Genomic DNA, 22,277 nt, shown 5'->3' on the forward strand with positions numbered 1-22,277 from the left:
TGAAGAAAGGAATGTTGGCAGATTTGAAGAGAGAAATAAAAAGTGAGAGGGAGACGGAGCGAGCACTGCGGAAGGCTGAACTGGCTGGGATTGTTGACGAATTGATTGGGCGTTTTGATGTAAAAATCAAAGAGAAAGTTGCTGCTGGTCTGAAGCCACTGATGATCGAATTGAAGGAACTTCAAGCCGTCAATGTGAAGAAAGATCAGCTCTTGAAAGAGCTTGGAGATAAAATTGATGATCAAGAACAACAAGCAAAAAACAGAGATGTGATAATAACTGGAATGGATATTAAACCAAGGTCGTATGCAGGTGCCGGGAATGGAGAAGAAGAGGGCGATACAGGGAATGTAACGGTGGAAAAACAAGTGGCAATGTTTCTGAGAAGCAAAGCCATTAATCTGGATCTAGAGAACGTGGAGTCCTGTTTTCTTCTCCCGAAGGGAAAATTCGCCAAAAAGCGTGCTGTCATTCTGAAATTTGTGAGTAGAAAGCATAAGATAAATCTGCTCAGTCAAGGCAAGAAGCTTAAAGGTGAACAAATTGGAATGAGTGAAAATTTAACCAAGAGAAAGGCTTATCTGGCCTACCAAGCGAGAGGGTTAAAAAAATGTGGACAGGTCCAACAAACTTGGACGAGAGATGGAAGAATCTTCATCAAAATGAATGGAGCTACACCCGAAGAAGCCAAAATTGTGCAAATCAAAACGGAGGAGGATTTGGATCAATTCCGGAGGGACGAGGATTAAAGAAGGCAAAAAGCATGGACTTTGAACTAAAGGGATTTAAACTGGTTTGTGTCAAAATATAAGGTTTGAAATCGTAAATAAAATGTGCTCTGCTATTGATAACCTAATGGAATGTGTGACGATTGAAATTCAAATGAAAGATAAATGTTAATTATCAGCTGTGTGTTCAGAACAACCGATTCAAAATTGGAAGAGTTTCTCTGACTGAAGAATTTGTAAATACACTGCATGTTATGGGACTGTAGTCGAGGTCAGCAGACACACTGACTGTTTTGAATACTGTTGCAGATGTGTTTAGACTACTAGAGAAGAAATGGACAAGGCCATATCTGCATTGTCACAGGCAGAGAGGAAAATAGAGACCTAAAATTATCTGTGTATTAGAATGAATCTTCTTAAAAAAAAAGAAAAAAAAATTTTCTTACTGTAGTAGCTGTGTATCTGTGTATCTGAATCTTATGGCAGTGGGGGCGGGACCCGATAAGCCTTTGGCTTCTCCTGCTTCCCTTCGGACGATAACACAAAGTAATATGTATGAATATGCAATGAGAAAATGATGTATTATGTGTAATTGTCCGGAAGAATAATAATAAAAAAAAATAAAAAAAATAAAAAAATAAATAAAAAAAAAAACAATGGTTTTGATGTGTTGTAGTTAGTGAACACATCTTTTAGTCAGAATGGTTGAAGTGAAAAAATATTTTCCAGGAGTCAGTCTGTGTGAACTCAAATCACATAAACTGAAATCCTTGTGTCAAAAGATGCCATTTCGTAAACTCATAAAAAGCCATAAAACCAGTATTTTTGATTCCTTGGCAACGGCAAGATAAAATCAGAATTTATGTAATTTTTTCCATTCATTTTGAAGGTATGGCATCACATTTTAGGTTTTAACTAATTTCTAGTTGATTTATTCATTTCATATGGTCTCAAACCGAGGAACAAACATGCCAAATGACACAAACGAGAACATTTTTTAAATTTTCATATTTTCTGTCAAACTTCAGGATTACTAGCCACTGTGACAAAAAATCTAAAGAAAAATTTCAAAGGTGTTCTGATATGGATAGTATGGACTATTGTCTGCATGTCCATGACAAAATAAGATTGTGTGTGTATTAGGTATTAGGTGTATACGATACGTATCACGATACACTGGTCACGATACGATATATCACGATATATTGCGTATCTTGATATATCACGATATATTGCGATATTCCATAAACAAGTTGCCTTGTCAAACATAACAGCACAATATATTGATAATTGCACAGACAAATTAAGTCAAAACTATTTCATTCACAACTTCCTTTACTCTTTTTCTTCCTTTTTTTGGTTATGGCAAATTATCAAACACTGCTGCAGCTGCCATAACATCAAAATAACAAATCCAATTCACTCTTGTACTAACTGTACAGGACACAATGAAAATGAAAACACATCAGTGTGCTTTTGTGACACAGTGAATCTTAATTAAGAATTTTTATAAACAAAACTGATCTAACTTCAATAGTCAGTATCCTAGAGGCTCAGTTCCTGACAGCAGACATGGGTTTGAATCTGACCCGTGGTTGTTTCATTCCCTCTCTGCCCCATTTCATATATGTATATCTGCACTGTCAATAAAGCCTTGAAAAAAAAAAAAAATTATAAAAAAAAAAAAAATCATAAAAAAATTAATTAAAAAAAAATCGATATTTTGATATAAAAATCGATACTGATATCGGGAAACTAAGTATCGCGATATATCGATATTTCGATTTTTTGACAGCCCTAGTGTGTATGTGTGTGGGGGGGTGTGTGTGTTTGCATGTGTCATACGATATTAGGGCTGCAAATATGTACCCCTTGTAATTTCTCTCCTCTCATACACACACACAAGCACACTTTCACACACACACATGCACTTACACATGCACACACACACAGACACATACACACACACTCACACACTAAAAAAAAGCTGTTATTTTGTAGTTTTAGTGAGTGGTTTTCATCATAAAAATTCATATTTTGATGATAAAAGAGGTGATAAAATGGGTAAATTTTACTATTCTCTTTCATTTTACCCAATTGCATTGTGTTCTCTGCAGTAATATGGGAAATCAGAGGCAAAAAAAAATTTCACTTTAATTTAAAGGCGGGTTGCCAAAAAGTTTTCTTATAATGTAAGTCAATGGTAGAAATCTAACTTTTTTTATTCAATTTGACATTATTCAAAAAGTAATAATGCCCCAAATTCCATTTTCTCACCTATTGTTCAGATGGGTGAGCCGGTGATACTAATAATAATCAAAATTAAAAAAAAAAATTGAATATTGAATTTTAGTGTATCTTTCAAAAAAGCGGTTGGTGGTATATGATCGAAATTGGCATCTAAAGGGTTAATTTTTAATTGCGATTAATTAAATCATGACATAGATTGAACAACAACCCCTTGATGAAAAATATGGAAAAAGAAATTGTGAAAAAATATTGATCTTTCATAATTTTAATGCAATTTAAAGGTCAAAATACACAAAATGTACTTAACGGTCCCAGTGTAACTTTTTTATTCAATCTGACATTAAACAAAAAGTAATAATGCACCAAATGTAATTTTCTCACCTATCATTCAGATGGGTGAGCCGGTGATACTAATAATAATAAAAGTTTAATAAAAAAGTTGAATATTGAATTTATGTGTATTTTTCAAAAAAGCGGTTAGTGGTATATGATCAAAAATGGCATCTAAAGGGAAGAAGATACTGATTCTAGCAAGTCTTAAAACTGTGCATGTTATCATCATAGGTTTATTTGTACATACTGAGCACTATGGAGATCATATACGATGAGCTTCAAAAATGTTTATAACAGTTGAATTGTGCAATTGTGAAAAACAAATGGTGTTCTGATCACAGTGGCTGAGAAACACAATGTCTATGGACTGTTCAAATCCTGCACACAGACAGCTAGGCCTGCAGCAGGTGAGGTGCATACTGGTATAGTTGGTTGCTCTTGTTGCTTTCTGTTGCTAATCCATCATTCTCCATTCCGAGAAGATGGTAAAATGATTTGTCAAAAGAATGTAATAAAAGCAGTTCTACACTTATTAACTTCCATTGAGAGAGTATCCATTGCAGTTGGTTTGTCTTTGTGGGGAATATAAGGAAATGTGATTATATTTAAATATGTTCTAACTCACTAGCATTTACAAGTTTTGATTATTTTAAACCTTCAAGCTGTTGGCAATTGATGAGAAATTGATGTGATGTACAAAATCTGATCATACAGGCATTTATGGTAAGTAAAAACAGGAAACCATCTGTCACCCAGCTTTAATAAGTATGCCAACTCCCACAAGTGGGATTTTCAGACCAAGCAGCTTGTGTTCATCTGCTTAGCATCCAAAAATTGTCACTAGCAAGCTGTTAAAGCGGAAGGGTTTGGCCCATTCTAATCTTCAATCCTCACAAATTGGATTCACACCTTGTGCGCAATTCACAGGTGTTGACCAGGCTGTCTGCTAGTCAGGGCGCATGTTAGAGGTGACACCTGTCTTTGTCAATTCACGTCGAGGTAAAGTGATTACACATAGCAGTCACACATTGGCTTGAGAGGTCAAACAACTCAAGCTGTCTCTCTTGCCAGAGACTGGAGGTGAAGAATATTTTATCTTGTTTTTTCTTCTCTAGTTTTTTTTATAATTAGACTTTTTATGTTTAGGGGAGAGTATAAAAGGACAATATTACCACTTTTAAATCACAAATCAATACAATTTAATGTCAACTGATTCCTCTGTGAGCTAAAGCATGTCATTTTTGAAAAAAAATATAGATGGGATGGTACATACAAAGAGAAACCTGAATTGTGTGTGTCATTGTGTTACATAATTAGATTTTTTTGAATTGTGTCTAGTTGACTATCTATATGGGAGTAAAATGAAATAAAAGAAAGGTTTAAGTTAGTGTCCAGTCCTTCTAGACCTCAATTTGTCTCAGAATAACTCTCCAATTACAACATACTAAACTTTGAGAATTTCGTCAGGTACTCGAATATCCGTATGGTTCAAACAGTGCTCCCCCTCCCTTGAACATGTTTGCCCAGCTCTGCTCTGAAACTACCTGTACAACTACAAGGTCCACCACTAGGGGGGAGTGTAGAGCCCCTCAAAAAAAATCAACATTTGGTCAGTCCTCTTTCTCCTACAGAGCAATAAAAGAATGGAACATCATTCCAAATGAGCTGAAAGTGTTGGCAGACTTTCACTTGTTTTCAGGCCAATTTAAGAAATGCATTGTCAATAACCAAACCTGCACGCATTAGTTTAGTCTTTAAAGTCCTCGTTTTAATGATAGTTTTATCTCAGTGTAATTTTGAAACGGTGATTTCATTTGTGCCATATAGTGATGTGATATGTGTATACTGTATATTGTTATTGTATTCTGTGTTGACCTGCACAGGGACTGCAGATGGAAATGAGCAAACTGCTATAATCTGGTACAATGCATGAGATTAATGTTATTTTGTACATGGTCCCTGACAAATAAACTAAACTAATACAGTTTTTCTCAGTTGCTTTGGTGCTTTTCTCAGATCAGAATTAAAATTCTGATAACTATTAGTTCAACCTCCGCAACATTTAGTCATTTGAGCACATCATAGTAGCAATTTCTCCTTCCTCTGAACAAATTGCAAATGCTTTTGGACATGTATCAGTTGCTTTCATACAATTCTCTGCTGTTTTATAACATTGTCATTTGCTTATGTCATGTCAGTCAAAATGAACTATACTTGGATGGATGCTGAATAGTTGTTCCCAATAAAACTAATAGTCTTCATTTCATTGCTTGAGTCATTACATACAAAATTGTTGGACTAGTTATCAAATTCTGTCAAGCAAATTTTATACCTTTTCTTTATCATAGATACTTTCCTCGCTGCATTGCAAGGGATAATATCCGTTGTGATGTAGATGAAAATATGTGGCTAGACAGACAGGAATGTCTGGATGTGCCAGAATGATTTACCTATATATGTTCAGTTACAATATGTCCTGTTATATTGTTCACATTTGTGCACAGCTCTACCAAAAGGGTGTTTTTTTATGTTTGTTCTAAATAAGTGACTGAAGTGTATTTTTCTTTTGCACAATGCTGTAGAATTGCAAAGAGCATATACAGTAAAAATGTGAAACGTACGTATTCAGTGTCTTGTACTCACTTACTCCCCTAACTACAGCAATGTGTAACTTTACTGTAGTTTTCAAATGGCTGTACAAGTAGTGTACAGTGCTGTCTTGAGCATTTTCAGGTAGTGTCACCGAGTTCTGACCTTTTTTTGCATTGGAAAAAACTGAGAAAATAAACCGTCATAATGAAAACATGACAAAGCCATTTTACTATCTTGTTCATAAACGATGGTGTCAAGACTTCTCATTTTGATGACACTGGCAGTTTCATTGACATGAATACTTGCTTTTGAGGAATAGACTATCCATTTTAAGCAAGTGACGTTCTTTTGCAGGTTATCCACTAGGTTTTGCAGTTTGCACTAATTGTTTTGAGAATTGCACTAACTGCTGAGCAAATGTTAATAGTGATGTGAGAAAAGCACCAAAGCGACTAAGAAAAACTGTAAATCAAGCAGTGTCTTCATTCCACCAGAAGATGTCAACTGACCACTAAACATTGACACATCATATTTGATCTATTTTGCGTCATAATTAAAATAATTCTGGCATGCACAAAAACTGTCTGTAAAAAAGCTGACAAGTTTTTTGTTGTTGTTGCAGATATACCGAATAATAATATTAGATAGATAGATAGATAGATAGATAGATAGATAGATAGATAGATAGATAGATAGATAGATAGATAGATAGATAGATAGATAGATAGATAGATAGATAGATAGATAGATAGATAATACATATTTACATGTGTATATATATTCACATATACGTTTATATTTATAAACACACATACATTTTACTAAACATTATTAGTGTGGCCTTAACTTTCTCATAATCTCATTTTCTACATTGTCTTTGTGTGTTATATCTCAATTTACTTAACTCTAGTTTTCTTTCTTTCCTGTGAGTAGTATCAATCAGAAGCAACTGAAGAATGAACGTATGAATGAATAAAATACCGCAAATAAGTTTGTATTATTGTATTACAATCATTCTTATAACCAGGCATTACATCCTGTTATTAGTTAGTTGAAAGGTCATTTGCATATGTGGGGCATCTGGTGCAACAAGGATGTGAGAGCTGAGCTCTAAATGAGATTGATACAGAAGCTTGGAGATACTCATAAGCCTGAGGCCGTTGAGAAGTCTAAAAAAAGCTTAGATCAAAGGGTGCCTGCCTGGTGCCTAAAGTCACATGTAAATAAAGGTTAATTGGAATAAGCTTCCTGCTTCACAGCTATGCAGAAGCTTAACACACTCCTGTTGAGGTTAGGCGTGTTGAAAGTGTAACAGGAAGTGCTGTACCTGTGTTAGTAGATCAGGAAGACCAATTTTAATGACTGATCTAGGACATATTATATCAAATGTATGTCAACCAATGAAAACAAAATAAATATTAACTCACCGACTGTATAATTGTATACGACGTGGAACAACATTTTTAACTATTAATGACTAAGTGGAAAATTCTTAATTTTACTCACTTTTCTTGTTTATACTTATTTAGCTACTTTCTTTGAAAGTAGACACCCTGAAAACAAACTAAGGATAGCAATATAGACCAAAAATAAAGCTTAAAATTATAATTCATTCATACATTGTGTTAGAGACCAGTGCATTTCTTATATCTGGCCCATGTAGAGCTTAAACATTAATCAACAGGGAAATATTTTAGTACACCATTGGTTAGTTGCTTGGTTGCAAAATGATCCTGACAAATGTTCCATCATTATGAGACAGAGATGTACTATGGATTTACGGGAATAGGTCAATCTGTTGCCATTGGATTAACATTGAATAAGGGAATTAATGGTTTATTTCAGATTTACATAATAAGGAGTAAACTGAACAATTGTGTGGAAAATCAACAATATGTTTTACACCAATCCATTCCACACAATTAAATTTGCACAAATAGTGACAGAAAATGAATCTGCTGAACACTTTCTTTCAGGCTGTGCTGTCGCTAACTCCCTAGAGCAGTGGTGTCAAACATACGGCCCGCGGGCCGGATGCGGCCCGCGAGATGATTTAATCCGGCCCGCGACTTGTAGAGCACACATTTATGAGCATTTCAAAAAAAAAAGTAAGTCTCTAGCCCATTCCTGTGAGGAGATATGAATTTTTAAAGAAATAACCAAAATGCTCACTCCAGCCGCTAGGGGGCAGCCTAAATAAAAAAAAAGCACATTTTAGCAACGTGGGAAATGGTAAATGGCAATCTTGCTTCACCGCTATTAATGTTTCCTCCAGTGCTTTATGGCAAAGTAAAAACCAAAAAAATAAAAAATAAATAAAACAATTTTTATTTTTAGTGCTGAACAATTAATGTACTAGCAAGCGCGATGTGTCCGCGGCTCTGCACGTGCGAAACGAGCAGGAGCATGCTAGTGTAGGCCTACAAGATTTATTTCCTAATTTTCCATGCTGCTTTATTTTTATGTTTTAAATTGGGAAAAACGAATTCCAAAACAACCAATAACCTCTGTATTTAAAAATAAATCAAAACAGTAGAAGTTGCACTTTTATTAAATTTTATTTTGTACTGTCTGCATGTTTGCACAAAATGTGTCCCTGTACATATAGTAAACAAAATTGGACAACTGTAACGTCAGTGCCTGTTGTATTTGTGTATTCAAATAAACAGTTGTTTATTTCATTAGTGCGTATTGGCATCTTTGAGCAAAATACCCCCCAAATTTTTGCTGCGGCGCTGCGCGCCGCACCTCCTATTCCCATGGCCAGCAGCAACCTTTACTAAGACATTTCCTGGGGGGTACAGAGATCCCTTGTGATCCGTGATAATGTAGGTTACAAATGTAGACTGAGTGATAAAGCATATTACTGAAAAACAAAGCTAGAGATTTGGAGTTGATGTACGTTATTTTGCCATTATTGTACTGGTCCGGCCCACTTGAGATCAGAGAGGCTGTATGTGGCCCTCGAACCAAAATGAGTTTGACACCCCTGCCCTAGAGTGTCGTCTAATCTCTGCTTTCAGTGTGGCCCAGACACCAAGATATTTGCGTACACTAAAAGATTAACATCTAATCTCTTCTCTCCTTTCCTCTGATTCAAAATTATTTAAGAATAATGATAACTGTCCCACTCAAAAATTGTCATAATTTTCTATAGCGATATACCTCTTTTTGTAACAACTCTATTAAGCTAAATGTTTGACCATGACTAAAAATTAATCAAATAAATAAATATTAATACAATACTATACTTAATAGTTATGTTTAATTTAGTTTATTCACACGTCATCATCATATCATTGATCAGTTATTTCATGATACACTTTATGGCAATACAGAACACGTGAAATAGGGAACCATACGAAAAACTTTGGGGGGGCCCAATAACTTTGAAAGTGTAAGAGAATAAGCAAGACATTAAGCGCAATTCATAGTAGACACAATACTAACAAATACCACAAATAAAGACAATCCCAGTCCAAGTATATTACATAATGAATAATCATTAATTGCATGTTAACAGCAGGATCTCCTAAAAAAAATATGAAAGATGGAGATAAAATGCAAAAGTTTCAAGCTTTGGTCAACCTCGTTCCAGATCTATGGTCCCCTGCACACTTTTTTTGCCACCGGATGTTCTTCCCTAGTGTCATAGGTGTGATGGGTACGACAGATTGGATCAAGCTCACACAATCTGTCATTTTTCCTGTGAACAAACTGAAACATCTAGCAGGCATTATGATAAATATGGCCGAGTTGGTTGGATATTACAATAGTTTAAATGAGGCCCAAATAAGGAATTGTATAAGATAGACCTGCTGAGATAGGGATAAGGTGTCTTTATTTATTTTTGAAAGAGTCCAGCATATTTAGATCATTTGATTGTTTGGTGATCGATATAGCATTTGAAATTTAAACATTCATTTATATGGAACCCCAGGAATGTTGTGGTATTTTCTCTATCAATTCTTTTTTCTTTTTTTTCAATTATTTTTAGACAAAAAATGTAATTTACCATTTGATAGTTATTGGAATGAAACACAATGAAGTTGGTTAAACATTGGGTGAACCCCTGATTACCATCAGACTGTGTTCTGAACTATATGATCCGGGCATTTTGAAATGTTCACTATGTCTGAGTGTTTGCATTTGCAGAGTGTATTGCTGCAGCCTGAAGCACCCTCAGGTGGTCCACGGAATATATGAGTGTGGTTGTTCAATGCTGATGTATCTTGGGATACAGCATTACTGTGAAAAAATATACTTTTTTCTATTTATTTATGCTAACTAAACTTAAGTTTGAAGATGCACATATGATTTTTTTTATCGAAACTTAATTATACAGGAAATTTAACTGAGTTATGGGGTCTCATTTTCCATAGAGTCCTGCTTTTAATGGTTTTAAATAATTTTTGTATATTTTCTTTAATTCTGTTATGTCTCGCATCATTTTAAAGGTTTGATTTACCGTAATATCTTTAGTCTGTTATGCAGGTCTGGTTTTTATATGATTCACTATGATTAGCATTGTATTAATTGACCACTTGTTGTAGTTCTATGATCTATCCCTTTGTTTTTTAACATTGTGGTGGGGCAAAAATAATGTCCTCTTGGAATATGTGTTAATTTGTCTGCCAGTGTTAATCTTGTAGTGGTATCATGTGGTCTGAGGTTTCAAAATATTTGATTTAACCAGAGAACTGCAGCGCCTCCCAGTGGCCAAACCTTGAAATAGGTGATGACCAGTACAGAAGGGATCCAACACTCCATGGTTGCATTCCGAATCGCATACTTTCTACTATATAGTATGTAGAAAAAAGATTTAGGATGTCCCGATTCTTGTGGCCAGATTTAGGATGGTTAGAAGTACCCGGATGTCCTACTTCATGCGGCCAAGATTGTTAGTGTTGAAAAGTGCATCCTATTTGGGCGATTCTGACCCACAATCCAGTGCGCACGTGAAGTGACGTAACATCGACGAAGCCTCCATATGAAAACAAACAGGGATGCGACGGATATAAAAGCAAGAGGCAAGATCAAGGCGCCATGTTATGATGAAATAAGAGAGTAAAGTATGTCCCAATAGTATGCCTACTGCATCCTAACTAGATTCTTTTTATCGTCGGATGTAGTATGTAGAATAGAAAAAAGAAAGAGTATGCGATTCGGAACGCAACCCACGTGTTTCTTTTATTACTTTAGGAGGTACAGCTGCTGTTACAGAGTTAAAAAACAGCAGATGATTTGAATATGTCCAGTCATAATAAACATTTCATAAACGATAAAGAAGCCAAACTACATGTGGTACTTTCACTCCATGAAATAAAAAGTTAATTCAGTGTTTTACAAAAAAACAAACATAAAATGAAGGGAATAATCTGTAAACATATACATACACAAATGTACATGAGGAAAAAAATATACAATTATGAGGATTTCTTAAAACAGAGTGTTTTCAGGAGCTTGGAAGTTATTTATCTCTTATACAAAGGGAAGTTGTTGTTCTATATTATTAGTTTTTATTAAAGGCCTACTTCACCGGTTTGAATATGAATGTGTATTGAATTCTGAGATCCTATGTAGTATAAATGTGCAAAAAAAATTAAAATCGGTTCATCCTAGCCTGAGAAAAGGCAGAAAGAGTGTTTTTTTTAACCCTATATTTCTCTTTCTCGTGACATCACAGAAAGAGAAATATAGGGTTAAAAAAAACTTACTTTGTAAATATTACTGTGATGTCACAGTAAAAGACATCACAGTAATATTTACAAAGTAAGTTTTTTGAAGTAGGCCTTTAAGAGTCTAGCTTCTGCATTCAACAAAGTCTTTTAAAATTGTCTTGACAATATCGGACATTGGACTTTCCCTATGCTAAAACCTGATACTGGTGCAAAGTTGAAGGTGATGCATCTTTATACAATAAGAGCCGCTCCAGAAATGAGCTGTAATTAATTGGTGGTAATACAGGCATAATTACCATTTAGTTACAAGGGATTTTCAATTCTGGGAAAGTCATTAACAGTGAAGCTAGACTACCACTTTTCTCTGAAGTTGTAAAATAATTTTCATTTCTGGGGCACAGTGTGTTTGAAAGTGCTTTGAGTTTAATTTAAGCAAAAGGCAGGTGAAATTACTCAATAGCAATGCACTTAATTACTTATTCTTTGTTAATTGAAATATGCACGTAGCAGCTTTTTTGTGTTATAACGTACCTTAAATGACAACTGTAATCAAAAAGGACCCACAATACAATTATTGTATGTATTGTGGTTTTTGTAAGTGTTTCACTTTTTTTCACAGTATTGCTAACAGGTGCTTAAACACTTTAAAGTACAGTATTTGGAAGAGTATATGTCAGTGTTTGCCATGTATGTTTTTTTCTGGGAGGGGTAGTTTTGACTGACAAGTGAAGCTGCTGTAGATCTTGTAGTTTAAATAATTGATGATCTCTGAGCTCTGTGTCCTTTTTCTTCAGGACTTCCAATTATGCGCAGTGTGTACAAGCCCTTGAAAGTCTGAAACGCTTCTTTATTTCCTGTTTTCTTTAATGTTGAAGAAGGTAGGTCCTTTGCTGGAGTGCACAACACTTTCAGTCTCTGTGTGGAGAAAAAGGAGGACAGTATGCCATTAATGTCGCTAGTAAACTTGTAAAGTCTAGTAAAGTCACTAACTGCTGTTTAACAGGCCACTGAAGAGCACGAAAAACCAAATGCCCAAAGACTTACGTTGCTGCTGTAAGTAAGTGAGTCGTGACAGAGCCATCTAGCAGCTATACGAACTGTTGGAGCCAATATGCTACTTCTTTGTTTGTTTGTATTTGGTGATATGTAGTTTTGTGTGTGACCACTGGGTGGAGCTTTGGGCTCAACTGAAAGCATATAGGTAATCACCGGGCACGGCCAGGTGTGTGTATTTTGGGTAAAGCAAACCGTTTTGTACCGTGTCAGCGTGTCACTATAACCTATTTGTTTGATCTGTACCAATTGATGGTATTAATGAGCTATACCTTACATGAATGGAAATGGAATAGTTTCTACGGTGAGAATGCACTTGTTGAAATAAATGGGTCACAAACAGCACTCAAACGAGAAGGAGGTATCAGACATTTATTATTGGCACCACAGAGCATGCGTACGACTGAGTTCTCCCACACCGCACCAAACAAGGCTAATGTAGAGCCGGTTATGACACACTAACACTAGCAAAAATCTGATCTGTATATACCCTGGGGTGGGGTTGGGGTTGGAGGGTTATCTGATGTACAGCAACAGCCCGAGAATGCTTTTGGACAATTCTGTGACAAAACTCTGTCATAGTTTTCGCACGAGATAACCAAAATATAACAACAGTGCCAAATAGTCAACAGTAACAGGGGGCCTCGAAACCAAATGCATGCTTTATGATCGATACCGTATCCTAGTCAGTGGCGAACTTAGCCATTTTGGGGCTCCAGGCGAACAGTCATTTGGGGTCCTTGCATCTAATGTACCTTATATCGCACACACTGAGATACTCCATACAAGGGATGAACAGAAGTCACTAGCTTTTTTTAATTTTGGATGAGACTACTCAGGTACGTGTCAGAGGCTTTCTTAGCTTGGATTGGTCTAAGAGGATCCCACATCACAGGGTCAAACTGAGCCATTAACTGACCCTGACCCATGACATGTCCATTGCCTAGTCCTAGTTCATTAAGTGTGTCAGAGGGGCCATGCAGAGGAAGCTTTCTCTCTGACAGGAAGTTGATGATTGCCACTAACCTGGATAAAATTCTAGAGACCAATATGACTTTGCTTTCAATTAAATGTGTTGTTTTATTTTTTAAATACACAGTGAATTACAAAATAGCCTGTGTCCACCGAGTCTAGGCCTATTTGAAATAAAATCTTCAAATATTAAAAAAATAAAAATTAGGTTATAACCCTGCCTTCTTTAAGCATGGATAGTAGTGACTAAGTGTGCAGGGGAGAGAGAAATATACACGGTAACGCTTTATATTAAGGTTCTTGTTATAAGCCTTAGTAAATAGGTAATAAGGACCTTATTAGATGCTTATTAACATTAATTTGTGTTAATAAGACTATATATAAGTGTTAATATTAACATAATAAACATGTTGACAGTGTGATTATAAGACTTTTATAAGCACTTATAAGACACTTCTTAACTATTAATTGATCGCTTAATATCATTAATAAAAGTCTAATGAGTTTCTGATAGCTGTTAATAAAAGCGTTACAAACCTATTTATTGAGTCTTACTAACTTGCCTATTATGTCATTGTTAAACCTTTACTAAGCATTGTTTGTTGCTTTATGAAGGTAAACACATCTTTATTAATCAATTAATAACAGTTAACTATGCTCTATGAACAATGCTTATTAAGGTTAATAAGTCCTTTATTAAACACTTAATAACAGTTAATAAGTACTATATCTTGTTAAGGAGGATACAGTGAGGATTAAAACTGCAAGCAGTGATGAACGGGCCCTCGCCCACACATGCTGCACGCCGGAAGCGCGGAATTGTCCGCGACGCGCTCGATACGGACGCCATGACGACCTCAGGCCTGGGCTCTCAGCAGGCGGGCGAAGTTTGGAGCGCATGGGACGGCGCAGAGCGAAATTACAGCGACTTCCTGTTTCGTGGCAACGATGTCGAGAAACTGCGAAGGCCACGGATCCGATAGAACCGGCTTCCCGTGTTATCACTGTCTCCAGACCTCCCTGAGCTGCTCTGAGGTTGATTTGATCGAGTGTGTAGGACGTGGAGTTAAATATCCAATATGCAATATTTACTTGACCCAGCAGTTGGCGCTCTCACTTTATATGAATATTAGCGTGCGGGCTTCCTCAGGCCTTGGGTCTCATTGGCCATAAGAAATTTGGAGAAGATGAGACAGAGCATGGTGGAGTTAGGGCAACTTCCTGTTTTTTGGGCGAATATTGCTAAAAAGAACACTTCCTGTTGATTTTGGGGCGGGGCGTCAAGAGGCTTTTTTGTTCGTACTGGGATTGTACATTGCTGTATTAAATTGTGTGGTTCTAAGTACAACATAGCCTGAGTTATGATCAATCAAAGGGTTCATGACGTGCGTTTGTGATATTTTTTGGCGAATCAGGCGCCAGTGCTGCAAGACGGTTATTCCGGAAAAATCGAGCTTTCGGGTATATCATCTTCCATGTCGGAGGACATACCCTATCATGTTTTTTTTGCACAAAAAGTTGTTTTGAGTTCACTTTGCTCTGCAATCCTGCAGAGTAATGTGGAGTTCTGACTTTTGGCGCCGTGTTGGCGAATATCGGCTGCCATCTCGTCATCGTTATTCGGAATCAAACAAAACAATGGTAACGCTTTATATTAAGGTTCTTGTTATAAGCCTTAGTAAATAGGTAATAAGGACCTTATTAGATGCTTATTAACATTAATTTGTGTTAATAAGACTATATATAAGTGTTAATAATAACATAATAAACATGTTGACAGTGTGATTATAAGACTTTTATAAGCACTTATAAGACACTTCTTAACTATTAATTGATCGCTTAATATCATTAATAAAAGTCTTATGAGTTTCTGATAGCTGTTAATAAAAGCGTTACAAACCTATTTATTGTCTTACTAACTTGCCTATTATGTCATTGTTAAACCTTTACTAAGCATTGTTTGTTGCTTTATGAAGGTAAACACATCTTTATTAATCAATTAATAGCAGTTAACTATGCTCTATGAACAATGCTTATTAAGGTTAATAAGTCCTTTATGAAACACTTTTTAACAGTTAATAAGTACTATATCTTGTCAAGGAGGATACAATGAGAATTAGAAAAACGACATGCAAATACAATGTTAGAGCGGTGAAGGTATTTGATTTGCTTTAATGTTTTTCTTGTTGAAGTACCTTCAAAAATAAGTTTTCTGAGTTTGGTTTGCAGCGCCATATCTTAGTAGGCTAAAGTCACTGATTTTCATCCCTCTTTCCAAAATGTTGTCTTTTGGCATGTAGCATAATGAGTGCATAATATATTTGTTTTTGCTCTGAAGTGATTATTTCACCTCTATGTGTGCGCACACATGTTGAGTGAGTGTTAAAATTAGATGCCCAGAGAACGTAGTATATTTTTCACAATCTATGATGAATATGACTCGTATGATCGGTTTGCTCAAATCAGATCCTTAAAGGACTTTTATTTTGAAGGTAGTTGTAAAACCGGAAGTTCCGTGTATGCAAGTCGCTGATGGCTTGACGCCAGCTTGACGGCCATGCTTGACAAAGTGTTACACGAAAGTAAGGAGAACATGTCGGAGTCGTCAGCACGGTCAGCACCCCAAACCAGGTCTCTGAAAAATAAGAGGGTGAGGTCCGAACTGGAGGATGACTCTTCTGGTAAGTTTAAGAATGTAATGTTATAGTAACGTTAGCTGGTTCTAGCTTGCTAGTTGTTTGCCTAGCTTACATTACTTTCTTTCAGAAGCTTTGGTGAGCTTCCTTTTTGAGCTAACGTTTAGCTTACACTATCATAAAAACTGCAACCAAACTATCTATTAACAGTTGTGTCATGCTAGCTTGTCAGGAAGGGGCTAAGTAATGCTAAATGGTTATTTCTGTGCTGACCCAGATGCTGCCCAAATTGTCCCAACTGCCAAACTGGGTCTACAGAAATATAAACATGAGCTGGCCAGGTTTAAATTAGAATGCCAGGATGTAAAAATAAAAGACCTGACAACGGAGAGAGATTTATTTCTTGAAGGGACAACTATCTGAATGAAAGAAAATATTTACTTTTTTCGAACAATTTTCACCATTACAGACTATATTTACTTTGATACTGCACCCCTTTTTGCAGATTCCATGTCCAAATGACTTAAATGCTTAGTGTAACCTGTCTGCTATCTGTCTAATTGTGATCAATGTTTCTTTGTGTTGTCTTTATACAGTAACAAGAAAGACCAGCCTGACTCAACCTTCCCCTGAGGCTAAGGAAAAGCCCGACTCAGAGTCAAGTCCGTTGTCTTCCGACTCCTCTGACCCCTCCTCAGACGATGGGAAGAGGAAGAGGAAGTATAGCAGAAGTCAGCATTGTACTGTGCCAGAGGGGGCCAGCAGAAGAAGGGTTTTTTTTTTTTTTTACCACATACTGTATATAAAATGATCTATTTTTGAATTGTATTACTTGATTTTATTTCAATACATTTTAAACATTTAAACCTGACCAATTTTCTTACTATTTTGTTGACACAATCGGGGAACGGTGGGACTTGAAAATATTCCCACCTTCAAAGTGGGGAATGACAAAACAAGTTTGAGAACCACTGGGTTAGCATCTATTAGTTGTATGTGGTTTTCTGCTTGTCCTATCTGCAACAGTATAATGCTGACTTCTGATACAGCAACATCTCGCCCAAATTCTTATAGTGAGGATTGCCATCTCCATAAGGTTACAGATTCAATATGCAGAAGCAACTCATACAACCCCACGTCGTTTTATATTGTTTTACCTACAACAGAGTTTTTTTTTTATTATTTATTTTATTATTATTCTTCCGGACAATTACACATAATACATAATTTTCTCATTGCATATTCATACATATTACTTTGTGTTATCGTCCGAAGGGAAGCAGGAGAAGCCAAAGGCTTATCGGGTCCCGCCCCCACTGCCATAAGATTCAGATACACAGATACACAGCTACTTTGATGAAAGTTTTTTTTTGCTCTACTCGTTTAATTGTTTTGTTGTTCTTATTCATTTAATATTTTAAATTAATAGTCTTAATCATTGGACACTTGAATTGATGTCAGGCATCATTTTTATTTTACAAAGGTATTTATTGTTTTACATTTAGTAAAATGTTGTTCATGAAAGTTCTGGGAAACAAACAAACATGTTTACAATTGCACAGGTGTTAAGTGTTTTTTTTTCTTTAAAAGTAAGTTTTTGTGCTTCACCTCTCTAACATTGTATTTACATGTAGTTTTTTTAATTCACATTGTATCCACCTTGACAAGATATAGTACTTATTAACTGTTAAAAAGTGTATATTAAAGGATTTATTAACCTTAATAAGCATTGTTCTCGCTTTAGATCAGGTACCTTCAAAATGCATTATTACCTGTTTAATAAAGGACTTATTAACCTTAATAAGCATTGTTCTCGCTTTAGATCAGGTACCTTCAAAATGCATTATTACCTGTTTAATAAAGGACTTATTAACCTTAATAAGCATTGTTCTCGCTTTAGATCAGGTACCTTCAAAATGCATTATTACCTGTTTAATAAAGGACTTATTGGACTTAATAAGCATTGTTCTTAGAGCATAGAAATGTATTATTACCTGTTTAATAAAGGACTTATTAACCTTAATAAGCATCGTTCTTAGAACATAGTTAACTGCTAATAAACAAATAATAAAGGTGTGTTCACCTTCATAAAGCAACAAACAATCCTTAGTAAAGGTTTAACTATGACATAATAGGTAAGTTAGTAAGACTCAATAGATGGATTTTAATGCTTTTATTAACAGCTATCAGAAACTCATAGGGCTTTTATTAATGCTATTAAGCAATCAATAAATAGTTAAGAAGATTCTTATAAGTGCTTATAAAAGTCTTATAATCACACAGTAAACATGTTTATTGTGTTATTATTAACACTTAAATATAGTCTTATTAACACAAACTGATGTTAATAAGCATCTTATAATGTTAATAAGCATCTCATAAGGTCCTTATTACCTATTAACTAAGGCTTATAACAAGAACCTTAATATAAAGCGTTACCAAAACAATTTTTGGTGTATATTCCATGATAGGCGAGTGTCCCTACACTGGTCGTTTTTCTGAATATGTTCCTGCTAGGAGTTATTAATTTTTGAACATTTTGATGATTTGAGAGCCAGAAATTCACATATTCCACTTTAAAAAAATTCCTGTTGATTTTGGGGCGGGGCTTCAAGAGGCTTTTTTGTGGGGCCTGCAAAGATACATTTGGGTTATTAATTTGGTGCAGCTAGGTATAACACAGCCTGAGTTATGATGAATTAAAGCTTCATGAGGTGCGTATTTACGCGAACTTTGACCCCAAAAAGATCCCTGGTTCTCTGATAAGTTCTTTATCTTTCCGCAATTTAACATCGGGCAAGGCTCTTTTGTATTTGAGAAGTGGTTTGACGTCCCTGGCGTGAAAACTCTAGGACGAGTTCGTCGAAATGCGAAATTATGGTTTTGGCGGTGTTAGGCACTAAATCCAACATGGCCGACTTCCTGTTGATTTTGGCCAATGACATACAATTGCATTTATGTGCGCCTTGGGCCATTACATGTTGTCCGAAGATTTCAGGCTTTTAGCCCAATTTTTGAGCATGCATTTCTTGAAAAACAGTTTTTGGCCATAAGGGGCGCCGTTTTTGAGATCAAATCCTGAACCACTGATACATTGAAATTTTTTGCAGGTCTGATGGGTACGCAAACTTTTTCAACTAATGCATGACGGGAAGGGGGTCAAAAGTGACAAAGTTGCGGCGGATAACCGGTTTCAATAGGGCTTTCGCACATTCTGTGCTCGGGCCCTAATTAGAAAAACGACATGTAAATACAATGTTAGAGCGGTGAAGGTATTTGATTAGCTTTAATGTTTTTCTTGTTGAAGTACCTTCAAAAATTAGTTTTCTGAGTTTGGTTTGCAGCGCCATATCTTAGTTGGCTAAAGTCACTGATTTTCATCCCTCTTTCCAAAATGTTGTCTTTTGGCATCTAGCATAATGAGTACATAATATATTTGTTTTTGCTCTGAAGTGATTCTTTCACCTCTATGTGTGCGCACACATGTTGAGTGAGTGTTAAAATGAGATGCCCCGAGAACGTAGTATATTTTTCACAATCTATGATGAATATGACTCGTATGATCGGTTTTGTGCCTCAAATCAGATCCTTAAAGGGCTTTTATTTTGAAGGTAGTTGTAAAACCGGAAGTTCCGTGTATGCAAGTCGCTGATGGCTTGACGCCAGCTTGACGGCCATGCTTGACAAAGTGTTTCACGAAAGTAAGGAGAACATGTCGGAGTCGTCAGCACGGTCAGCACCCCAAACCAGGTCTCTGAAAAATAAGAGGGTGAGGTCCGAACTGGAGGATGACTCTTCTGGTAAGTTTAAGAATGTAATGCTATAGTAACGTTAGCTGGTTCTAGCTTGCTAGTTGTTTGCCTAGCTTACATTACTTTCTTTCAGAAGCTTTGGTGAGCTTCTTTTTTGAGCTAACGTTTAGCTTACACTATCATAAAAACTGCAACCAAACGTATCTATTAACAGTTGTGTCATGCTAGCTTGTCAGGAAGGGGCAAAGTAATGCTGAATGGTTATTTCTGTGCTGACCCAGATGCTGCCCAAATTGTCCTAACTGCCAAACTGGGTCTACAGAAATATAAACATGAGCTGGCAAGGTATAAATTAGAATGCCAGGATGTAAAAATAATAGACCTGACAACGGAGAGAGATTTCTTGAAGGGACAACTATCTGAATGAAAGAAAATATTTACTTTTTTCCAACAATTGTCACCATTACAGACTAAATTTACTTTGATACTGCACCCCTTTTTGCAGATTCCATGTCCAAATCACTTAAATGCTTAGTATAACCTGTCTGCTATCTGTCTAATTGTGATCAATGTTTCTTTGTGTTGTCTTTATACAGTAACAAGAAAGACCAGCCTGACTCAACCTTCCCCTGGGGCTCAAGTCCGTTGTCGTCTGACTCCTCTGACTCCTCCTCAGACGATGGGAAGAGGAAGAGGAAGTATAGCAGAAGTCAGCATTATACTGTTGCAGAGGGGGCCAGCAGAAGAAGGCTTTTTTTTTTAATGATCTATTTTTGAATTGTATTACTTGATTTTATTTCAATACATTTTAAACTTAAGACTGACCAATTTTCTTACTATCTTGTTGACACAATCGGGGAACGGTGGGACTTGAAAATATTCCCACCTCCAAAGTGGGGAATGACAAAACAAGTTTGAGAACCACTGGGTTAGCATCTATATAGTTCTATGTGGTTTTCTGCTTGTCCTATCTGCAACAGTATAATGCTGACTTTTGATACAGCAACGTCTCGCCCAAATTCCTCTAGTGAGGATTGCCATCTCCATAAGGTTACAGATTCAATATGCAGAAGCAACTCATACAACCCCACGTCGTTTTATATTGTTTTACCTACAACAGAGTTTTTTTTTTATTATTGTTTGATGGAAGTTTTTTTTGCTCTACTCGTTTAATTGTTTTGTTGTTCTTATTCATTTAATATTTTAAATTAATAGTCTTCATCATTGGACACTTGAATTGATGTCAGGCAGCATTTTTATTTTACTAAGGTATTTATTTTTTTACATTTAGTAAAATGTTGTTCATGAAAGTTCTGGGAAACAAACATGTTTACAATTGCACAGTTGTTAAGTGTTTTTTTTTCTTTAAAAGTAAGTGCTTCTGTGCTTCACCTCTGTAACATTGTATTTACATGTAGTTTTTTTTAATTCACATTGTATCCACCTTGACAAGATATAGTACTTATTAACTGTTAAAAAGTGTATGTTAAAGGATTTATTAACCTTAATAAGCATTGTTCTCGCTTTAGATCCAGTACCTTCAAAATGCATTATTACCTGTTTAATAAAGGACTTATTAACCTTAATAAACATTGTTCTCGCTTTAGATCAGGTACCTTCAAAATGCATTATTACCTGTTTAATAAAGGACTTATTGGCCTTAATAAGCATTGTTCTCGCTTTAGATCCAGTACCTTCAAAATGCATTATTACCCGTTTAATAAAGGTCTTATTGGCCTTAATAAGCATTGTTCTCGCTTTAGATCAGGTACCTTCTTTCTTTCAAAGGTTTTTTTATTAAATGTTCGTAACACAGAAATTGTAGCACAATTAGTACAAATTTTTTCCCCCTTTTTTTTTCCCGAACATACCCCACCCACATCCCACCCTCACACCCAACAACACGAAATATACACTTCGAGAAACAGAAATAAACAATCAATATGAAAAAAAAAAAAAAACACATAAAGAAATCAAATTAAATCAAATAAAAAGGGGGGGGAGCTACTCTTCTATAGTTATTGTTTTTTTTAAATAATTTAGGAAGGGGCGCCAAATTCGGTCAAATTTATTCTCGGATCCCTGGGTAGTGTAACGTATTTTCTCTAAATTCATACATGCCATAATGTCTCGAATCCAATGTGAGTGGGAAGGAGGAGCAGGATCTTTCCACTTGAGTAGGATAGCCCTGCGAGCAAGTAGTGAGGTGAAGGCCAGTACTCTCAGCTTCACTTTAGGTAAGCCCGGATTTGGTGCAATGCCAAAAATTGCAGTGAAAGG

General features: G+C 35.9%; 1 protein-coding gene across 1 annotated transcript in view; it reads right to left on the reverse strand.

The window, feature by feature from the left end:
* Positions 1 to 11,697: 11,697 nt before the first annotated feature.
* The window catches only part of LOC307249702 (sodium- and chloride-dependent GABA transporter 2-like), a gene marked incomplete at its 5' end in the record, with an annotated part of 34,036 nt that continues 23,456 nt past the window's right edge, over positions 11,698 to 22,277 (reverse strand). The window contains one exon of the mRNA XM_080026552.1: positions 11,698 to 12,499. Coding sequence (XP_079882678.1) covers positions 12,335 to 12,499 — 165 coding nt within the window. The 3' untranslated portion in view covers positions 11,698 to 12,334. The remainder of the gene's footprint in view (positions 12,500 to 22,277) is intronic.

This window comes from Ammodytes marinus, assembly GCF_949987685.1.
Source record: "Ammodytes marinus genome assembly, chromosome: 4".
Lineage (NCBI taxonomy): Eukaryota > Metazoa > Chordata > Actinopteri > Uranoscopiformes > Ammodytidae > Ammodytes > Ammodytes marinus.